Below are 22179 nucleotides of genomic sequence, written 5' to 3'. Positions count from 1 at the left end.
CCTAATACAAAAAGTCGCATGTAAAAATAAAATCATTTGATCATGTAAACACCGGATCAAACTGAGAGGGGGGTGAATCAGCTTCCTTTTTTTTTTATGTTTTCTGTAAACAACACGGTTGCTTACAGTCTCACCTCGTACCACCAGAATGTGGCCAAGTCTACCAAGACTGTAAACCCACTCTGCAAAACAGGGATTAGTCTCCAACAAAAAACAGCAGGCAACGAGACAAGATATACGTGGTTCACCTCACAGTATGTGAAGGCTACGTCCACGGAGCAATACCCCTCGGGGTTTCCTATATGCCCAATACTCAACTCAAATACAATAAGCCGCACCTACGGCCAGGATACCCCTTACCCTGCTTCAACCTCTCACCTCAGTGAGGGCAAGGAATTCAATCCCAATACAATAATGGCCTCAGCCTTACAATCAATCAACCCAAATAAACAGATTCAATCACAAACCCCACCCACAACAAATCACACTCTAGGTTCTACCCAATACATTCAAAAACAAGAACTAAACCTAGAACAGAGAAGTAATGGTCTGTGATCACGTTTACCTCCTCAAAGGCAAACCTCCAACTCCAAGCAAATGCTCTGAGATCTTCAATAGAACGAATCAAACACTCGAATCCATCGCCAACACCAAATCAAGGTTTTCAGATGATCTCCTTCGCGCCTCTGCTCTCGAACCACACTAGAATGATGGAATACGACTTCTCCACGATTTCCTTCTTCTCTAGGGCTCAAAAAGTGTGTTTTCGGTCATTCTTAGTGAATATATATACTTTCCAATAAATGCCCTTTGGACCGAAAGTAAGAAAACGCAAGCCCAACCATATGCTGATGACCACTGCTGTCAAACCTTGTTGCCAACAATGACAACACTGCCACGAACACTAACTAATCAATCAAATTTCTTAGAGAACGAGAACATTTCCTCTAAATTGAGAGCAAGTTTACTTATTGATAAGATCATATTTTCTAAGAACAGTATAAACCAAATGTGAGACTAGGTATACCTAAAAATGACCAATTCCAATAACATATAAACCAAATTTATGTTTTGATTGTTTCAAACTTCTAATAGCTTGCTTCTTCAGTTCTGTTGTCTTCTATTTCTAGGGTGATTTTTGATGACTTGATGTGGCTTAATATTGATTTTTGTTGACTTGATGTGACTTAATGTTGATTTTTTATGACGATGTGGCTTAATGCTGATTTTTTATGATAGAAGTTACATATTGTAGCATACAAAATAATGCTAGAAAAGTGAGGAAATAAAAAAAAAATAACATCTGGGCGCTTTGTCGCTTAAGAGCTTAGACACCACTACACCGCCTTGGGTCTCCTTGCCGCCTTAACAACTATGTTAGAAGTTGCATCCATGGCTGGAAAATCATGGGGAAGAATGAACTCAAAGTGAACACTTGTCGCTGCAAGAGAGTCTGTTGTATCGTCACCCATAATAACCATCTCATCTTCCTTGACCCGTATTTGTTGTACCACATCCGAGTGGTCTACCTCTTTTGTTGATCCATTCGGCTCATCCTGTGGTTGCACTATCAGTATCACTTTCTTTGACTTCGAGCATATTTTGTCAACCAATCCTTGAAGAAAGAATGTCTAGCACATGTGAAAAGGTTGTAGGATGCACACATTTCTATCACGATCAACAATGCCTTTTCATCCTTCCAACCACTTTCGACCCAATTTAATAATGTTAAGAAGATTCAAACACTTCACAATAAACACCATCACAATACTGAGAAATGGAGAATTCGACAAATACATAATCCCTGTATTCAATAATGATCTGGTTCACTTTACCTTTCATCAATAAACAAATTAGCAAGCTTTCTGTTGGGCAATGGAACTTTAAACCTAAACACAAAGGAATCCATGGCCAGGTTTGTATTCGGAATCGCAATGGGTCCACACAAATAAGAGGATACTCAAATAGGAGTTAGTGGCAAATCCCATAAATAAAGTGAAGTTTATGATAACAATGGCAGAATTGTAAATAAAGAAACCTTAAATGACTCTTGGAGACAAGCGGGCGGGGAACATAAAGGAAGACAAATCCTAAAGATGTACTAACATAAGTGACATAGAGGGTAAACTTGGAAGCTTAAAAAAATGGCAAACTAGAATAAGAACAGGAGGGAGGGGTAATTTTGGAAACAAAGAAGGGAAAAATGATAAAGCAATATAGAGAAAAAGGGAAGTATTAGATCAATCGAACAAAAGAAAGAAAGCGGAGGGGGTAATATACCGAGATACCGAGGGTGGAAGTCTTCCACCTCTTGAACTAGTGAGAAAGCCGACAAAGGATGCGCTGTGAGTCGCAGGAAAGCCGACTGCTGTGGAGGATGTGGAGTTGACTCGTGGCGGGAGGGCGGACAAACCAGAAAAACCCAGGTATCTTCTTGTCTCCTCCAGCCAGCAGCTGACGAGGTAGCAGTAGGTACTCTTCTAAGGACCAAATAAGTATCTCAGCAGCAGCAGGGACCCTTCGATTGGATCTCTGATGGGAAGAAAATCTCAGAACAGTAACTAGAACAGGGTATCAATTGGGAGATAATAAAAGAAGATAGAAAAGGTAGGATAGAATTGGATTGAGCCTCTCACCCTCTCATAGCATCGGTATCTCACACCTCAACTGTATCCCACAGCCATCGTTGGTTTTTCAAAACCTAAGCTCAGTTTTTTTTTTTTTTTGACTTCTCAAATTGTTGGCTGCTGAAAACCAGCAGCCATCCTTCATTTATAACAATCAATCGTTTACATCCTAAGCCAAAACTTCTAGCCACACTTCAAAATAAAATCCCAATAATAATGGAAACTAAACCTAGGTTGCCTTCCAATTACATAACTGAATAAATCCTAAATAGAAACAAAAATTAATTGAAATCTATCAAATAAAAAGCTAACTTATAGCAGCTGTAAGAGTCCTCCACGCAACAGCAACTGGTCTTCACACTAGCCAGCATACAGCTGGCCATCGGGGCCCATGAGATCTGGAAAATATCTCCTCTAAACAAAGCTGGTCGATATCTCCTTTATAGCACAGAAATCGATATGGCTGATATGGCTGAATGTGTTCCAAATCATGGCCAGGTACATTCTGAAACCGATGGGCTTGAATAACCAATAATATGGGCCAGGTTTTGGCCTATCTTGCAGCTCCATCGATTGACCAAATCTACATCAGGTGGAGCCTTGGTTTTTTAAGTTGGTGAATCATCCACCAGATCAGAGCAAAAGGGGGTCATTGACCATTTAGATTTGGTTCCTGTTGAGGAAAGTAATGTAATCCCTTACTGACCAATGACAGTCATCCCAATCGAGAAGGAGAGGGTGTTGGTAGCTGTATTTCAGCCAAAATTGATGAGGATGATGAACAGGGTAATCAAGAAGTTGTAATCAACACTCTTTAAAGGTAAGTTCACATTTCAAGTTTAGATTTTGTGAGGAGTCTAACCACACTCTGGCAAATCAATACAAGTAGCCTAAACAGTGATCATCCGACATCTCTGGCCGAACGGTTAGGCAAAACTACAACACCTGGATAAAAAATTCTGTATATCCCGATTATATGCCGGAAGGTGTTCACCCAAATGGAACAAAGAGATAGGGGTCAAGCAGTAAATCCAGGAAAGGTTAATAGTGTTGTAGCCAGCAGCAGAAGAACTAGAGAGGTGGTGAAGTTATTGCAGTGGAACATATCAGAGAGGAGGGCAAGAGAAGAGATCCCAGGTCTAGATCAAAGACGGAAGAGGCATATGTAGGGTCTAATCTCTATATGGCTGCATGTTAGAGCAGGAGCACGGGTGCAGCAGGGTACAGTGTAATATAGGGATTTTGAATTACCAGGGGAGAAAAAGAGGTGAAAGTTCAGTTTTCTGGGGGAATCAAAAAAAGTTTGGGGTAGGAAAATTCAAGTAATATAGGCCAGGTATAGGAGAGTGATAGAAATTTCCCCTGAATTTTTCTATCTGCTTCATTCCGGCGATAATAGCTGCAACCAAGGATTGGACAATGGTTTTGTTTCCACTTGAACCCCACCACAACAAAGGGGTAGAGAAACATTCTTAGTCAACAGCATTCTTACAACAAAATGTGTTTGGTGATCTAAACTACACTTTTCTACCCAAAAAAAAAAAATCTAAACTAGACTTTCACAGCAATGAAGAGGCAACAGGTTCCCATGTCTGGACATTGGGTTGAATGCTATTACCTAATCACTTTTACAGAGTTACAAGTTTACCCTTCAACAATCATGAAACTTGGTTTTGGGTGCGGAGATTAACTTTCGGAAGATATTATTCACCCCTGCTTTTGAACTCCGCATCCCAATGACATGAGGGAAAAAAATAACTTTGGAACCTGACACTGTTCACTTACTTCTGTGAGCATTATCAGCACCCACCATCCACCACCCACCCATCCCCCCCCCCCCCCAAAAAACAAGAATTATCTATATATATTTCTATGGACTGGCCAATGGGCTAGCCAAAATGGCTACCTAGTTGTATCCCTAGGTTATCTAGGCCTCTGTCACCTAGCCCTATGGAATGCCTATGCCTAGTGATCTAGACAATACCTGGTCACCTTGACAACTCTAAGCAGACAATGTATAGTCTTCCCAAGAACCATTGAATGGTTATCAGTATCTGTTCAGCAAAAATAATGTGTAAAATAAATTTCCTCTCAAATTAGAAAATACAATAACCATCTGGAAATATACAAAGACCAGCCTAGCTAGGTCAATTATAAACGTAATTATACAATAGTCATACCATTACCAACCTGTGGAGTTGATGGCAGCATGTAAAGGCTATTGTCCAGACCTTGATAGAAAGCAGACACTTCTTTTTCAATAAGATCCTTTGCACTGTTTGCTATCTCTACAACAACTGAGCAAGCTGGTATAATGGTGCTCGATGCATACTCCCGTGCAGCTAATGATTGCTGATTCCAGAAGGCAGCAGCATCCTACAGGGGTACAATGAGATCAAAATAAGAATTTCTTTAATTCCAAAAGAATCCTGTGACACTGCATTTTCATTGACAGTAAAAGAATGTAAAAGCATGGTACAAAGTTTCACCAAAATTTTGCGGAACTGTGCAAAATATTTCGGTTTTGCAAGGGCTCGAAACAAAACCCTATGTGATACACAAAAAGGTAAAGATTTTGACCGAAATTTTTTAGACTTATTTTTTGTTTTGCTGGATTTCGGACAAAACAATACAGTGCTTTTACTTTTATAATAAAAGCATGGTTTCATTTGAAATGGGTGGGGTAGAATTTCAACCCATTTCGTGCATTTCATCTGATTTTGCCACAATGGGATTTTTACCTGGTTTTTGAGATTTCTTGGGCAAATCACTGCTGTAAAAGGTTGGAACAACTACTTGGGCAGTTGAGGAACACAGTGGAAGCAACGAGTTGCTTTGTTGTTGGGAAGATTTGTGCAAGATTCAACGTTGGAGATATATCACTTTTCCCAAAAACTAATTTTTGCAACAAAAAAAAAAAGGATAAATACTTGGGGGTTGGCATTCTATTTTTTGTATGATACACATTGTAGCCCAATCGATGACTTCATGGAGCCAGAATTCACCATAAAATATCATGTAGTGCCACCCATTAATAGTAATGGAACTTTGCACAAAGTTCCCTCCCGTGATATGAGTTACCACCCCTTGATCACTTATGCTAACCCAAACATCCGACTGCATGTTCCAACTGAAATGGAATATTACTATTGAAACTACATCGTACATCCAAAATAGACCTAAGAAGACTTGGCACTCTTCTCTTCTCCAATATGCCAAGTTAGCTCTCTAGGGACTCTGTTGTAGGCTTTTTCTAGGTCAATAAAGACCATATGGAGATCCTTCTTGCCCTCTCTAAACCTTTCCATGAGTCTCCTAAGTATATAGCTTCCATCGTGGCTCTTCCTGGCACAAAGCCAAATTGGCTCTCTGATATAGTAGTTTCCTTTCTCAGGTGGGCCTCAATAATCTTCTCCCATACCTTCATCACATGACTCATAAGTTTAAGCCTCTATAGTTATTGTTGTCCTGAATATCCCCTTTATTTTTGTAAATCAGGACCACAATGCTTCTCCTCCATTCATCTGGCATTTTCTTTGTGTTCAATATCTTGTTAAACAGCTTGGTTAGCCAGGTTAGACCACATAACCCTAGGCTCTTCCACACTTCTATTGGGACTCCATCTGGGCCTGGTGTCTTGCCTACTTTCATCTTTCTTAAAGCTTCTTTTACTTCAAACACCCTAATTTTGCATATATATCTGCAATATGTGGTGTCTAGGTAAGTAATGCAGCCATCAAAGGAATATTACTCGAGAAGTCTCCATTTAGTAGGCTGTAGAAATACCTTCTCCATCTCTCCGTAATGTCCTCATTCCTTATTAGTACTCTACCATCTTCAAATTTAATACATCTAACATGGTCGAAACCTCTACTCTTCCTTTCCCTTACTTTAGCTATCTTATAAATAATTTTTTCCCCTTCCTTTGTGTTCAAATTGTTATAAAGATCCTCATATTTCCTCGCCCTTGCTTTCCCCATACAATCTTCTTAGCTTCATTCAAGCAAAACTATACCTTTTAAGATCCTCGCCCTCTTTAGTCATTTGCCATGTCTTGAAACCAGCTTTGTTAGTCTTAATGTCTGCTTGGACCTCTTCATCCCACCACCAGGTCTCCCTAAGGGCATGGCATGTACCTTTCGATTCCCCTAGAACCTCCTTAGCAACTTTCTTAATACAAACTGCCATCTCGTTCCACATTGTATTAGTGTCGCCTTCAAAGTCCCACTTTATCAATAAATGAGTTCAATGAGTCTATTTTTAAACTCCACCACCTTATCTTAGGGCAAATAGGCTCCCCTCTCTTACGATTCTGTGTAATGAGGCACATGTCTAAGACCACCAATCTATGTTGAGTGGTTAGGCTCTCCCTAGGAATAACCTTACATTCCGTACAAAACAATCAATCAGACCTTCTTGTTAGGAAGAAATTTATTTGGCTACTATAGTGCCCACTTTTGTAGGTAACTAAATGTTCCTATCTCTTTTCAAAAAAAGTGTTTATGGATAAATCATAAGCTACTGCAAAATCCAAAACTGAGAACCCCTATTCATCCCTCTCTCCAACTCCATAGCCTCCATGCATGCCTTCATAGCCTCTACGATCTCTTCCAACATGTCCATTCAAGTCACCCCCTATAATGATATTTTCTCCTTGACTAAAACCTTGTACTAATCCATCCATTTGTTCCCAAAAATGTAACTACTTTCATCCAATCCCACTTGGGGTGCATAAGCACTAATTATATTAACAACCTCTTTCTCCAATACAAGCTTGATGGATATAATCCTATCCCCAAATCTTTTAACATCCACCATGTCATTTTTAAGCTCTTTATCCACCACTATGCCCACTCCACCTCTATTATTTTGATCTCCTGTATGACAAAGTTTAAAGTCATCCAACACCTTAGCTTTCTTACCCTTCCATCTAGTTTCTTGAGTATAGGTAATATTGATCATTTTTCTCCTCATAACATCTATCAACTCTAGACTCTTACCCATTAAGGAACCAAAGTTCCAAGATGCTAATCTTATCCAACGCTTTTGGACTAGTTTCTTTACTTGCACTTGTCCATTGTATGAGAACCCTTGCCTACTTGTCACCGTATCCGGGCGTCGCTTATAGGGGACGCCCTAACAGACGGTCAATAGGACATGAAACTTAAAAAATAAATTAATTAAAATACCCATAGAAATAGGATCCATGCAAAAGTGATTGGCTGAGTGTATTACGGTGCCGGCTGCCTACCTGACGCACCCCCAGCAAAATGACAATATGAAACTGAAAGAATAAATAAACATGAACAGGTATCTCCCTATAATATCAACCAAGGAGGAAAAAAGAATACTTATTAATACAAACAGACGGCAAGATTGAGATGATGATTTATGAGAAAGTCTGGGCATCTTGAGAACCATGGTTCTAGCTTCTACCCAGCATCAGGTACAGAAGCTTCCCGATTCAGATAGAAAAAATAACAAATTTGTTTGATCCTCTTTGATGTGGTTCAGGATTCTAAAAAGTATTTTAGAAGCACTCGAGTGCAGGAACCACACTAACAGTCCAGGATCTATTAGAGATTGATATGGACAGGGTAGAAATAAAGCAAAGGATCGGACAAATTGTAATTATTGATTCAGAACCAAATATAGAAGTTACTATATTCAGAAGAGCAAATCTGGAAATAAAAAATTAATTGAGGAAAACACATAAAACAAGCAATATTAAGGTCAACTAGTCAGATGGCTTCCAAGATCTGGTTGAGAGTGCCTATCAATCCACTCTATCAATCCCCAGAATATCCCAGATAATTCCTACACGGCGGGGGTTAAGACTTGAAATATATGGAGAATTTAATCTCAGGCCTGAAACCAGCAATCAAGCGACAATGAAGTCAGAAACTCAACTACCAAATTTGGGTGAAAACTAAGCAGTGTAAAGAGAGACATAAAATAAAGTAGATGAATGAAGAAAACAGGGTATCCGCCTAGGTCTAGAAACAAGGGAAAAGAAGAATATAGGAGAAAGGGTATGGAAAGAAAACAACTTGAAGAAAAGAAAGAAGTAGAAGATCTTGGCTGATTCAGTCACCAGTCACACGGGCACAGAACAGACTGCCATTAAGAAAAACTCGAAATATATTCAATAACTCAGCTGAATCAATAAACTCTTAAGACAGAATATGATATTCTAAGTAAGGTTCCTAATCTCAAAATGGAACTCTAATCTAGCTATTGGAGTGTTCAAAACTAACTCAAACTCTTCTGACTTGTAACCTAAGACACAACTACTACTATTAATCTTGTGTACAGACTTAAGATTGCAAATATGGGCTTACAAATTAGACCCCTTACAATGTTACCCATGAAAATAAAAGGCCTAACCTATGATGTAACTAGCGCACAACTTATTTCAGCCATTCTACTGCTGGACCGTCGCCAACCCCTAGTGGGCCATCCATACTTGCAACTAGGCCTCTATAGTCGATCATATTGATCCAACCAGCTCAAAATTTCAGCTACTGCATCACCCATTGACTTTGTTATGCAGCCCTCTGACTAGAATATTAGATTAGTAAGAATTAATAACTGATTAGTAGAGAATTACTTTTCCCTTGAAACCTAAGGAGCCAAATTGAACATAATAGTGGTCAACAAACGTGTAAGGACCTCAAAGGAGAGACCCACATCATGGATTGACATATGCATGATAACTCTACTGAACAGAATCACCAAATTAACACTGCATGACATGAAATTAGGTGATAGCTTAATTTTCAAAGGTTTTGATTAACAAAATATAGTTGTCACAGGCTCACAGCATCTAGACAACCCAAGACGTTGGAAGGGGCCTGGATACAAGGCGTCCAAGGTGCCCGCCTAGGTGACCAACGCGTCCTAGACAACTATAAAAAAAAAAAATTAAACTGACAATTTTAGCTATGCTTCAGGTTCCTCCCCCAGGTGAATTATAATAGATACAGTCTAACCATGAGATTTCAACAAATAGGGGGGAAGCACACAAGCACCACCTATAGAAAAATAGGTTGCCAAGTACCAGGATTCACCAGATGACAGGTTGCTTTACAAATTTAGCAATTCATATCAGAAAGTCATTGAGGAGAAATCCAAATGCCCATGATGGTCAGCCCGGTTAGTTGACTTTTGGAATAGGAAAAAGCAAGAGTCCCACAGCTGGAACTACCAGATTGATATAGGTGGCCTTGACTTACTTAGGCCCATACAATTACCATGACAATACAGGGAACAGCCAACGTGTCACAGTCATTGGCTATCAGTTTAAAGAAAGACATCAAAATCAGGCCATTTTACCATGTTAGCCCTCAGTAGAGCAGTATAGATGGATTCTAGCTCTGATCGGCGTGCATCAAACTCATCAATTTTTTTCCACTTCTTCCTCAACGAATCTTCAGCCTCATTCCATTCTGCGCACAATTTATTCAAGCGTAGTACTTCAGATGTCAGAGTATTTAAACTAGCCCTCAATCCAGCTGCCTCCCTCTCCTTGGCCCAAACCTCCAACTGCAAGAGGAAGTTGAGGATCACTGAGTCTATGACTAAAATTATTAATCTTTTTTTTGTAAATCATCGCGTAAGAAATTTAAATGTTCACAAAACCTACAAAGGAAGAAAAATGAAGAACAGGAAGACATCTTCATGAACTTTAAAATAATTTATTTATAAGCTCTATTCCTTCATTTGCATATTAATATTCATTTCAATAGTACAACAACAACAACAACCACTCAGCCTTATCTAATATTAATTTAATATAAATAAAATTTCATTTCTATCTGTTAAAGATAGTATATGAGTGATTGGGCAAGGGTTAATCTAAATAAAATATTAATACTGGTAACAGAGCCTGTGATTTGGTGAATCCCTTCCTCTTATGCTTCGTCATTCAATTATAGTATTCGAAAATAAACAAAAATTAAAGAGAAAATGACAATTCTTGGGCACTGGGTCTGTCCAATAGGGTACCCAACTCACCCAACCAATGGACATTCCCATTCGTCAGTATGGAGGTAGATATTAAATAAGAACTTAAGTACAAAATGAGAACATATAATCCAGCCAAAAATTCTATAGAACTACAAAATGAAAACATATAACCCAGCCCCAAAATTCAATAGAATTCAAGTACCATAGAGACAGGCACATAAGTCAGTCTAAAGAGATGCAGTTATGGGCAAGGGACTTTAAAAAACCCAAAATAAATGAACACATACAGTTAATATAGTAAGCAATATAATCAGATTCATATCCAATTCAGAAACTAATTAAATTCATATGGCAGAAATCTATACAAATGATTCAACACAGATGTGTACATGCATTACATACCAGTGACATGAAGTGTCAGATATAACAAACCCAAATTACAGGAACACACAAAGTTAATTTTATATATTATGAGATTAAAATGGTCACGTTACTGTTCAAGTTACAGAGCAAGTAAGCTGATGTACATAAAATAACACACACATAATAACTTACTTTTTACAAGATAGAAAAATCATTATGTTTCTCACATGTAAGGATACCAGATTCCAGGATAAATGAACTTCTCAGTGCAACCAGGCCATAATGAGATGAAATGAAAGAAAAACTACATTAAGCAAATTGTCACCATTGTGAAATGCATACCTCAAACTGCCTGGGACTTGCCACACTTTGTGATGTCCCTCGAGCAGCAAGTGCATGTGTTAAAGCTGCATCATTGCTTCCATGCAAACATTTTATGAACTTTTGACATAAGTTCCGAGCCTCTGCAGCTTTGTTGAGTGCATCTTCAGTAGCCACAAACTGTTGGACATGTGCTTTCTGCAAGAAAGAAGCAGTACCACATATTATTCAAGACCCTCACACCAAGATAAACAACATGGGAAACAAAAGGCAATTTGATCCCCTATGTGAGCAAGAAGACCTTAATTCTCCAAAAAAAATAAAGGAAAGAAAGCAAACAAGAAAATATATGCCAAAATAGAATCCACAAAGCAACTACCTAAACTAACTGAATATCAAAAAGGCCATACCCAGTGCACAAGGCTCCCACGTTTAGCAGGGTCTGGAGAGGGTCAAATGTACGCAGCCTTACCCCTGTTTCCAGAGAGGCTGTTTCCAGGACTTGAACCCATGACCAAGCATTCAGCAAGTGAGCAATTGACCAACGTGCCAAGCACGACCTTCAAAACTAACTGAATATCACTCACTTATATTAAGGAAAATCTCCACTTGATGGCCTAGTCAAGATAAGCTTACCTTGACAGCCCAAAATTTTGAGCCACACGGAAGCTATTATTGGCAAACAAACTGTTGGTGGGTTCTACACAGTATACCCCATTGATTAGCTGTGTTAAATTTGATTCCCATCCCACCTCAGAGTCCCAACATGTACTGGGATTTCACCCTTGTCTTTTCACTGCGTAGCTGACACTGCTAAAATTGAGTTTTCAACCAGATGCATGTAACAACCAGCTTTCAAAAACTTTATATCTCAATGCGGGGAAATCAACTAAGGGCGAAACTTACCAGGTCAACAGATAATGATGTGGACAGTATCCATAAAATTTGTGCAGCAAAAACTGGTTGAGTACATTATGACCCTCCCCAGACCCCACAGTGGCGGGAGCTTCGTGCACTGGGTACACCCTTTTAAAAACTACCCCACGACAGATATTTGGACAGTCAATACATGCTTCTCTTGACAGGATGTCAAGGATGTCGTCTTTATATATTATTAAAAATTGTACAAAGGTTCAAAAACAAATCATAGTTGTCGAGGCGTCGCCTAGGCATCCAGGCGCCTTGGTCGCCTTGATTTTGGACCCTCTCCAGAGACTTGGGTCGCCTAGACGCCATGTCAACTATGAAACAAATACAAAAGAATGACAGATAACTATCAAATGGAAAAGGTGTAGAGATTGGCCCACAAGAGGAAATATACAAAGAACACATATATCTTACAAACTTAAAAGCATATATATAGACATACATGGATGTGTCACACACACTAATAGCAACCACAAAAATCATTTCATGAGAACCTTACATACACATACGGATATACCCCCCCCCACACACACACACTTAGCTAACTACGACACAACACACCACTCGAACATTTGCCACACTTCACAACACAACCGTACAAAGGTGATGGAGATAAATAGCAAAAGTGGGCTTATTTTAGCGGAATTGGAAACAAGCCTTGCGTTGGGTTCTATATATGTTGGGCCTTTGGTCCTATGGTTTCCATTGTAATGGGCCTAGATATGGGTAGTAGGTAGGAATACAGGATTTACTTTATTAATTTAGTTTGAGTGTTTTATTTCATTAAATAATTATTGTTATTTCCTTGGTTGTTAAGAATAAGATAGCCTTGTATGAATATAACTCTTATTCCTACATTGGATAGAGTTTTAATCATGTGGGACACCTATTGATGCAGTTTTAATCATGCTGAGGTCCATGTAAGTCAGGTTCAGTTTCAGTCTATTGCCTGTGAGTATATTATCTTGGATTTGAAGCCTCAATAAAGAAATGGAGATGAAGAAGACGGCATGGTGGCGATAGGCTCGACCGCCAATGGAGATGAAGAAGCTGCACCAACCTATTCAACACCGGTGTTGGATTCATTTCAACAGTCAACACGGGTCTCTTTCTCTCACTTTGTGAAATTACCTACTTAGATTTTTTTATATTTCCAAATCATTGTAATAAAGGGTTAAAAAGTCCAGTTACAAATTCTGTTTGTAACCTGCTTCGTTACAAACAGACGCACCCTTCTTTAAATATGGATTTTTTTTTTAGTCTGGATTTTATTCCGTCATTGCAATTCTGGTTGTTTTCTTTTCAAAGCATTCTAAATTCCTAAGCTCTAGGTTATTTAGAACACCATCAGAAGGGGTCACCACCCTGATGCAAATTCATCATCGAAATGGGCTTATTTCTTTGGAAATAAGTCTAGGATTGGGATATATATATATATATATATGTTGGGCCTTTGATCCCATGGGTTTTCTATGTAATAGGCCACTTTAATGGGCCTAAAATATGGGTACATAGATTGCATACGGGATTAGCCCTATACTTAGTTTATTTTCATGTTTTTAATGTTTTAAATTGAACTGGTCCAAAGCTGGTTTGAACCAGTGGTTTAATTTAAGTGATTTTAGTAGTTTGTCTTTTAATTGTTTAGTTGGGATGGATTAGGACTCTATTTTGAGTCTATTTCAGTTTCCTAATCAGTTTAAGTTACCTAATAGATTAGGGATTGGGTAAGACCTTTCCTTTTTAGTGTAGGAGTCTAATTTTGAGTCTTTTATATAATATTGTGAGGGGGGGCAAACATTGAACACGAATTTGATTAATAAAATAACTTTTGTTTGCTGCCATTGATACTGCCTTGCTCTATTGAGTGTTCCCTTGTGAGTAATATCAAGGTAAAGGGAATGGTGGATCTCCAGTTGACTCCTTGTGACATGTAGACCGGGAGGATCTGTTATAGGGGATTGCTGGATCTCCAATCGACTCCTTGCATCTTGTAGATCGGGAGGACCTGCTACTAGTTTTCAAGCTGTTGCCATTGAAGACTGCCTTACCAAGTAAGTTGTTACTGTTATTAGTCATCCCTTTCTTCTCCTAATCCTCTAAACCCACCCCCATCGATCCCCATTGTCAATACTCAATCCTTACTACCTTCCTCATCCACCATTAATACCAAAGATCCATTAGAACCCTAAAACCTGCAACTATTCTTCTTCCCTTCTAGAAGCTCACATGCAAGGTGATTTTTGCGAGAATTCTGCCCAGCCAAATCTAACCGTTAGAACCTGCTAAAATTTGATCGAATCTTCCTCAAACCCTAAGAGAGACTCGATCCAAATTTCAGTACCATCCACCCAGCCGATTGTCTGAAATTACACTTTTACCCCTCTCTCCTATCTCTACTAGGAAACCTCCATAACTCCAGATTTAACCATCTGATTTGATTTAGCTGAAACTTTCAGCATATATTCCCCTCCACCCTACCCACACTCAACCTAAATATTAAGCCCATTCAACCACCTAATTTCCTACTCTAGATTCCATCATCTTCTACCTTTCAAAACCCTAACCCTAGTTGCTGCGTAAATCCATCTAACTTATTTCTACCCATCCAAAACCCATAAAACCTAGTTCTTAAGACTCTCCTACACCTACCTAGCTTTACCATATAAGACACACTTCCATTACCGTAACCCTAAAATTGACCTAAAACCTCAATTCTGCCCCCACCGAACCAGCAGCTCAACAGGTCCTGGTTGCCTGGCTCCTAGTAGGTCTCCTACCTATCTAGGACTACATTACACCCCCTTTATATAGGCTGCCTTAACCGTACTCGGGGGTGATTTGGTTTCTTCTAATCAAGCCACATGGGTGGCCAGGTGTTATTAACATGCAAAGTTACTTTGTTTAGTTATTGACACAAAACATATACATGGATAGGGACTAGAGCTATGCGACATGGTCTTAAACTCTTAATGACTCAAAACTAGAGTCAGTGTTGACTCTAACACTTCTTAGAACCAAGATGGACTCTATAGATCTACATGTTCAAGTTCGAGATATACATATACACACACACACATCTGTAGGGGCCATGGTTTAAAGTATCGACCAATACAATACGATACATACCGATACTTACGATACGTACGTCAAATGTTCTGTGAGAGTACCAATACAGTCGATACCAACCGATACACGTTGATACGGCCATTAAAGGCCCATGTGATTATCAAAATATGATTTTGTTTTGTAGATCAGAGATTTCACAGAAAAAAGTAGGTTTTAGAAAAACTTGATCTTTGTGTTTAAATCATGGTTTTTAATCCTATTTTTTTGCTATAAATCAATAAATTTAGATAAAACTAAGTTTGTTGATACATCAAACTTGATCATTGCAAGGATTTGTACTCAAATCAATGAAAGTCTCTTGTCGCGTTAGACGTTGTTCTCCATTTTAGTGTTTATTCATTATAAATGTTATATATTGCTTATTTATATTGTTTTTGCCTCCAAAAGTTTATTTCCATGTGTATCTTGACCATTTCCATGCGTATCTGTTGCATACGATACGTATCCCCAATACGGTACGATACGATACGTCTCTTAAAATCACCCTTCTGATACGATACCTGACACCGATACTTTAAACGTTGGTAGGGCCCACTTGTTGATCTCTACAAAAGTTTCAGCTAGAAAAGAGGAATGCTAGAATGTCCAAAAGCTCCAAAATTGTCAAGAATATGAAACCTGTCTTTCAAGAAGCTGACTATGAGTCCCTTTGGTGGAGATGTCACTTCCCATCTTCCCATGATCATACAATTGGTATTGTAGAGGTAAATTAGCATCAGGAGAAGAAGCATCTGTCACTCTATTGTTCTCAAACTTATATCTGGAACATAAGATGAATAATCCTGATTAATTGATAATCCATTAAAAAACATACTGACAACAAGTACAACAAAAAAAAGATGAAAAAAATATAGCCAACAAACCAACCCATGATAAAAAGTGCAGCATGAGTATATTTCAGTGTGTGCATGTGTTTGCAATGGGGATTTGTTGGTTTTGCTATGGTTGTTTTGTATATGCGGTGTGGGTGGGACTGCGTGGGTGTGTGAGAGAGAGTATAAATTGATAGTGTCATCCAAGAGAACTTTAGAAACAAAATTATGGTTAGATCAGGCTTACATTAGTAAAAAACCTTTTCTTTTTCTTTTTTTACAGGGGAAGCCGGGAGTTTGGTAGGTTAAGTATATTGTCAATAAAAAATTACAACCTCAAATGCAAATAAATCGGAAAGGAACAAGGACTTCATGAGATGGATGGTTAAATGCAGAGAATATGAAACCCCCTATCTTTTTTTTCTTTTGGGGGGGTAGGGGATGTTGGGGTGTGGTAGATTAAGTATGTTGTCTAGAGAAAATCATAAGATTATGTGTAAATAAAATGGAAAACAAAACAAGGAATTCATGAGTGCAACTTTGATTATGAAATCCAATGATGCAACAAGGTTAATATTTGCTGAGAAGCAATCTGAGAAAAAATTGAGAAATCTCGCAGAACCCATTATGAATGAACAGAAGGTTCCAACTAGGACAGAAAATAGAGATCACAGGAATAAAAAAGGATCAAGATTATAGGATCCTTTCCATTTATCTACAACATATCTCTAATTTGTTCCAGCTGCATGTAAAGGATGCCTGGTCAAAAAAAATCAGGGAATGAAGAAATTATCCTCTACATGAATCAAAGTGCCACCGAATTGACCTTAAGCTGACCTAGTCTACCAAGGCTGTTTCTTTAACAGGCCTGAAGACATAACTGGTACAGCAACAATCAATCAAACTGGACAGAAGAAATATCCTATATATTATCATTCTACTGAATAAGATTAAGAAAAATTGAAACCAGGGGAAGGCCGGAAGAAGGCGCCGCAGAAATCCCAGAAATGAATATCACAAGTAATTTCATATATTTCACAAAAAAAAAAAGGTCATAACTCATAATAAGAAAAGCAGAAGCCATAAACGTATTAACTTGTTATTTCTAGTGTGGACAATGTGAAGGGCAACACAATCACTCGGTGAAACCAACAAATAATAATAGAGAAGTATGTTACCTTAAGAGTTCGGCATCAGCTCTGATGTCAATCTTCTCTGTTTCTCTACTAACCAGCGTTTTCAGATGTAAAGTGTAAGTAGTAATTGCCTGAAGCAGTTGAGGAGGATTCTTGAGGCAATTTAAAACAACAGCCTTAACATCATCAGGGATTTCCCCATCAAAATCTATGCTTAACTTGGCAACTTCCAACTGAGGGTTCAAATGAATGCCACTCCCTTCATAAGCTGGGAAAGCACTGCATATTTTTTCAATCATATGAGCTGCAAGAGATTCACACGCCTTCCGGACATCCCTTTCCCAAGTTGTTTCAATAAAGACATCATCCAACGATTTATTTCCCTTAACGGTTGAGTACACGGCCTCTTTGTCGCCATTCAAATGGAGATCATCAACTGCATCAGCAGCTGAGTTAACACTAGACCTCTGAGCATCTCTTGCTTGATTAATGTAGTATTGAAGACGTTTCTGATACTCTGCAAAAATTCTAGTAGCTTCATCACACTGTTGATCATAAGCCTCCAACATTACTTGTTTGTGCCTGCCAACCATGAAATCATGTACAACAAAAATGAATTTGAATACCACGGGAAGCTTTAAACAATCCTGGTATATAAGCATGAAGTATACTAGGATTGTTTAAAGGTTAAACAAAGTGTTCAGTTTCAGGATGAAACAATGTTTTCCATAAACAAAAACGAGTAATAACCAACATTTTTATTAAAAAGAAAATAATAGTAATTAATTGAGGATTTTGAGGGAGCTAACCTGCAATTTGACCTCTCATCAAGCATCCTCTTGCGCTCAGCTTCCTCCCTAGAGAGATCCAGCATCCGTGCCCTCAACTCCTTCCGCTGCCTCCGAACAATATGCCTCAATCTCTCTACCTCCTTCTCTGCCAATTCCCTCTCTCTCAGGGCAATCTCCCTACTCTCTGAAGAACTATCCGAACCCAACCCTCTATCAAGCCCTAATTTCACCTTCTCCTTCTCCTTCCTCCTCCCCTTACTCTTCCCCTCTTCATTGAGCTTCGCCGAATCCACCAAACCACCATCACTGCTGCTGCCGTGAACAAGTATGTTCCGCCGAATCTTCTCCACTGTCTTCTCCGATTTAACTCTCTGCAACAAGAAACTCCACACGGGAACCATATTGCCACGGTAAATCTTCCGGACAGTATCAACTGAGAGTATCATTGCCTTGTTGGACGAGTAGTATGGACCTTGAGGGCGATACCCCATTTCCTTCTGAAGCCACTCCAAGATGGCTTCAGGTTGCGCACCAGAACTACTGGCGCTTTGCATTTCTGTAACAGTGTCTGAATTTGGTATTGTGAAATCAAAGGGTTCAAATTATTAGAATGTGTAGAAGCCCTAGATTGGAGAACTGAAGTGTGCGAATGGATAAAACGATCATCTCCGAGTGGAAGAATCGAAGTTCAGAAACAAATCAGGGAGAGAAACGTTGTTTTCTTGTGGTAGGGAGAGATAGAGAGAAGGATAGTTGGAGGGTGATTTGCTGGTTTTCATATACACACAAAAACGACTACTTTTTTCCCTCGCTTACCGTTTGTACGTGCAGTGGAGTTTTTTGGTTTGTTTAGTAGAATGCCTGCGTGGGGTTGGCGCTGGCATTAAAGATTCAAATCCAATGTACCGCTGCTCCCGCCTTTTTGTCATTTATAACTGCGAAAATAAATAAAAGAGATGAACCAGCTTAATAAGTAATCGGTCATGGAAACAATCGGTCAGGTACCAATCTATAATCGGTTTTGTATTAAACAGATTAAAAGTGTATGTATACGGGTTCATATTAAACGAGTTACAATCGGACTATGCAAATTTGGTCCATATAGCTTCTAATAAGATTCAATTCTTTGTGATAAAACAAAAATGTATCTTATTGGGCTAATGGACATCCTTAAATGGATCTCAAATTTATCTGGAGTTCTATAGCCCGCAATCTCAATGGACATACATATAATGATATTTCGAACAATATAAGTGGCCTTGATTATGTGCTCCGTTTATTTTTGGACATCAACTTTATAGTGCAAAAATATACAGTTATCAATTCTATGTTGTTACTTGGCCCATATTCTTTTATTTATAGGTTAGATAATGCAAGATGATAAATTTATCAAGGAGATTAAGAATGGTATATTCGAGATAAAATAGAAAATTTATGTGGTAATTAGGATAAAACAAATTGTTCCCATTACATTATTACTTTTGAAAACACAACTAAGGATGTGACATTTTTTTTAAAAGTGGATACAACAAAAGAAAAATTTTGCAACTATTTTCCTGTCTCATTTTTACAATTTCCATTACATTAAAAAAGGAAAGTTATCCGAGTCTGGATCATGTCCTTGTACAAGAACAGCAACTATTGTCCTAGTACATTGGTTATCCGAGACATGGTGAACCACTCACTCACAACCTCTTATGATTTTCTAAATTTCTTATTCAACCCCTCCTGCACCTCCCATTCATATTCTCTTTTTATTTATTTATTTATTTCCATATTGATTTTTATTTAACCTTTCTATAATTTTTTTTTAGAAAAAAGAACATTACCTAATCGCATACGCCAAGACACAAAACCACCCTGCCCCTATGAGAAGTATCACCTTGCCCCATGAAAAGACAAAAATCCTATCCAAGTCAATGCTTGTATGCACATTTCCATTGGCCAGCGTACATGTACGCGCTCTAAAGGCCCAAGCAACGTTCTCTTGCTCTAATTTTTTATTCAACCCACCTTCTATTTTTTCCTTCTTTTTCATGTTCTTCGCAGAAACCAAACTCTCCGCCCCTACGATATCACCCCCACCCCCTCCCCTTTGCGAACCATCCCCCTGAAATATGATCATCCTCCTCCTCCTCCTCGTCCTTTTACCTTTTCCCTTTATCTTTCCCACCCTCACACTCACCAAAGGTCTAAATTGTTATGAAGCCTCAACCACCTTCCCAACCTCCAAATGGTTTCTCTTTTGAATGGCCAAGATCCTGTCAATTGAATATCGTTTAGCCTCAATTCACTGAACTATTTAAAGGTCTTTTTGGTATGATTTGTATCTGTATTTATTATCTATTTTTGAGAAATCATTTGTGATAATATATTATGCTCTACAAATTATAATCATTTGGTTACAATTTGTACAATATATTATATAATAAAAAACAGGTTTGGTAATTCCTATTTATATAATATATTCTCTAAATCTATAACGTATACTATTGTACGCCATGGGATTCCTTCATTCTGACATTTATTCAAACACTCTCGGCTCTATGTATCTTCCCACATTAGCCATATGCTTCTTTCCATTTTGGTGTAGGATGAAAATTTGGCTATTACCTCATTACCAAAAGAACCATGTTAAGGCATCGTATCCCGACCTGGTACGATAAAGCTGATAACAATGTCTGGAACGGAAGATTCATCCGAGTGACCAGAACTCATGAATTTGGAAAGAAGATCGTCTGATTTCAGTGAAGATTGTTTCTTTTGTCTGACGAGATTTGTTGCGTACTCATTAACTGTTGAAATTGCTTCTCGTAGCCGTTTCTTTGACTCAATATTAAGTGCCCCAGTTTGATCTTCCACTGGTGGGAATATGGAATTAAACCTCCCATTGCTTAACCGAGTTGCATCTTCAAATGCATCAGCAAATTCTGATACGGTTTGTGGGAATGAAGGTGATAGGCATTCTGGGTCAAGCCCAAAAGCAATTTTGCAAATGTTATCAAATGCAAATATTTGAAGGATGTCTTGCAGATCAAATATTCTGTTTTTTATGGCAGCTTTAGAGAGCAAAGGAGACGGTTAGAGAGCGCATCTTCCACAACTATCTTGACGAATTTTCAGAGAGATTTGGTGTTGAATTCATGACTTTACATCTGTCTCTGAAACTTCTAGGTTGATATTCTGTATTTCAACTTTAAATTGCACAAGATATGTACTGAGTATAATAGATTCCATTGGATGGGTGCCTCTGATCTTGTGGTCTTGGTGACGAGACATAGAACGAAGCTCATGAGACCATTTGAGTACAGACAAAACCATAACAAAAGTGCTGGTCTTGCTGCCAGCTCAGTCCTTGAAGGACCTGGTGCGAGATCCTTTGCTGCTATCGTATCCGATCTATGTGAGATAGAGACACGAAAATGAGGAAGAAGAGGCTTTCAATGTGTACTTTTATAAAATATATTAAAATGACAATATTACCCCTAAATATGATTTGTTATCAGCACGTGCTCATTAGAGGTTTCCGACGTTGCGCATAAATAACAAAACATAGTTTTTAACAATAAATCACAAATAGCCGAAGAGTTATTTGTGATTTTTAATTTATTACAAATAGAAATAAGATTTATAAATTATATCAAACACTTGTAAAAATAAAAATATATCAGATAAATACAAATAAAAATCATACCAAAGAAAACCTAAGCCTTGAAACTTGGAAGATATTGAACAGTTGAAGTGGTTCCTGTCCAGACGAACAACGTAGGTTCTGCAACCGGCCAAGTGACTCAGGGATGGGTCCTGCAAACCCATCTCAAAAGGAATCAGGATCATCAGATCACTTCAACCAGTCAAATGCGCCACTAGGAATTGATGCATTAACTGTTGGGTCCGAAACCCAACCCCACCCTTGAGAATCAAAGCTTGGAGAGAATTTAAACCACGGAAGGAAAAAGATAGCAATGGACGCCATAGCCAGTTGTAGCTAAGGTCCGTAAGGATCAAGCGGCCATTGACGGAGTTGGATAATCTTACCGGACAGTTGGTTTCAATCTAAATCCATCTTTATGAGGGAAGGACAGTCTCCAAGGCTAGAAGGAAT

General features: G+C 38.5%; 1 protein-coding gene across 1 annotated transcript in view; it reads right to left on the bottom strand.

Annotated features, from left to right (window-relative positions):
• The window catches only part of LOC122649810 (AUGMIN subunit 5-like), a 35205-nt gene extending 16393 nt beyond the window's left edge, over positions 1 to 18812 (bottom strand). The window contains exons 1-6 of the mRNA XM_043843052.1: positions 18093 to 18812; positions 17326 to 17865; positions 15954 to 16095; positions 11301 to 11477; positions 9963 to 10172; positions 4818 to 5003 (exon numbers count right to left, since the gene is read on the bottom strand). Coding sequence (XP_043698987.1) covers positions 4818 to 5003; positions 9963 to 10172; positions 11301 to 11477; positions 15954 to 16095; positions 17326 to 17865; positions 18093 to 18628 — 1791 coding nt within the window. The 5' untranslated portion in view covers positions 18629 to 18812. The remainder of the gene's footprint in view (positions 1 to 4817; positions 5004 to 9962; positions 10173 to 11300; positions 11478 to 15953; positions 16096 to 17325; positions 17866 to 18092) is intronic.
• Between the last annotated feature and the right edge of the window lie 3367 nt (positions 18813 to 22179).

The sequence above is a fragment of the Telopea speciosissima genome, chromosome 2, assembly GCF_018873765.1.
Source record: "Telopea speciosissima isolate NSW1024214 ecotype Mountain lineage chromosome 2, Tspe_v1, whole genome shotgun sequence".
NCBI classification, from domain to species: domain Eukaryota; kingdom Viridiplantae; phylum Streptophyta; class Magnoliopsida; order Proteales; family Proteaceae; genus Telopea; species Telopea speciosissima.
Note: the sequence above shows the minus strand (reverse complement) of the source record. Positions and strands in the feature narration are given on the sequence as shown.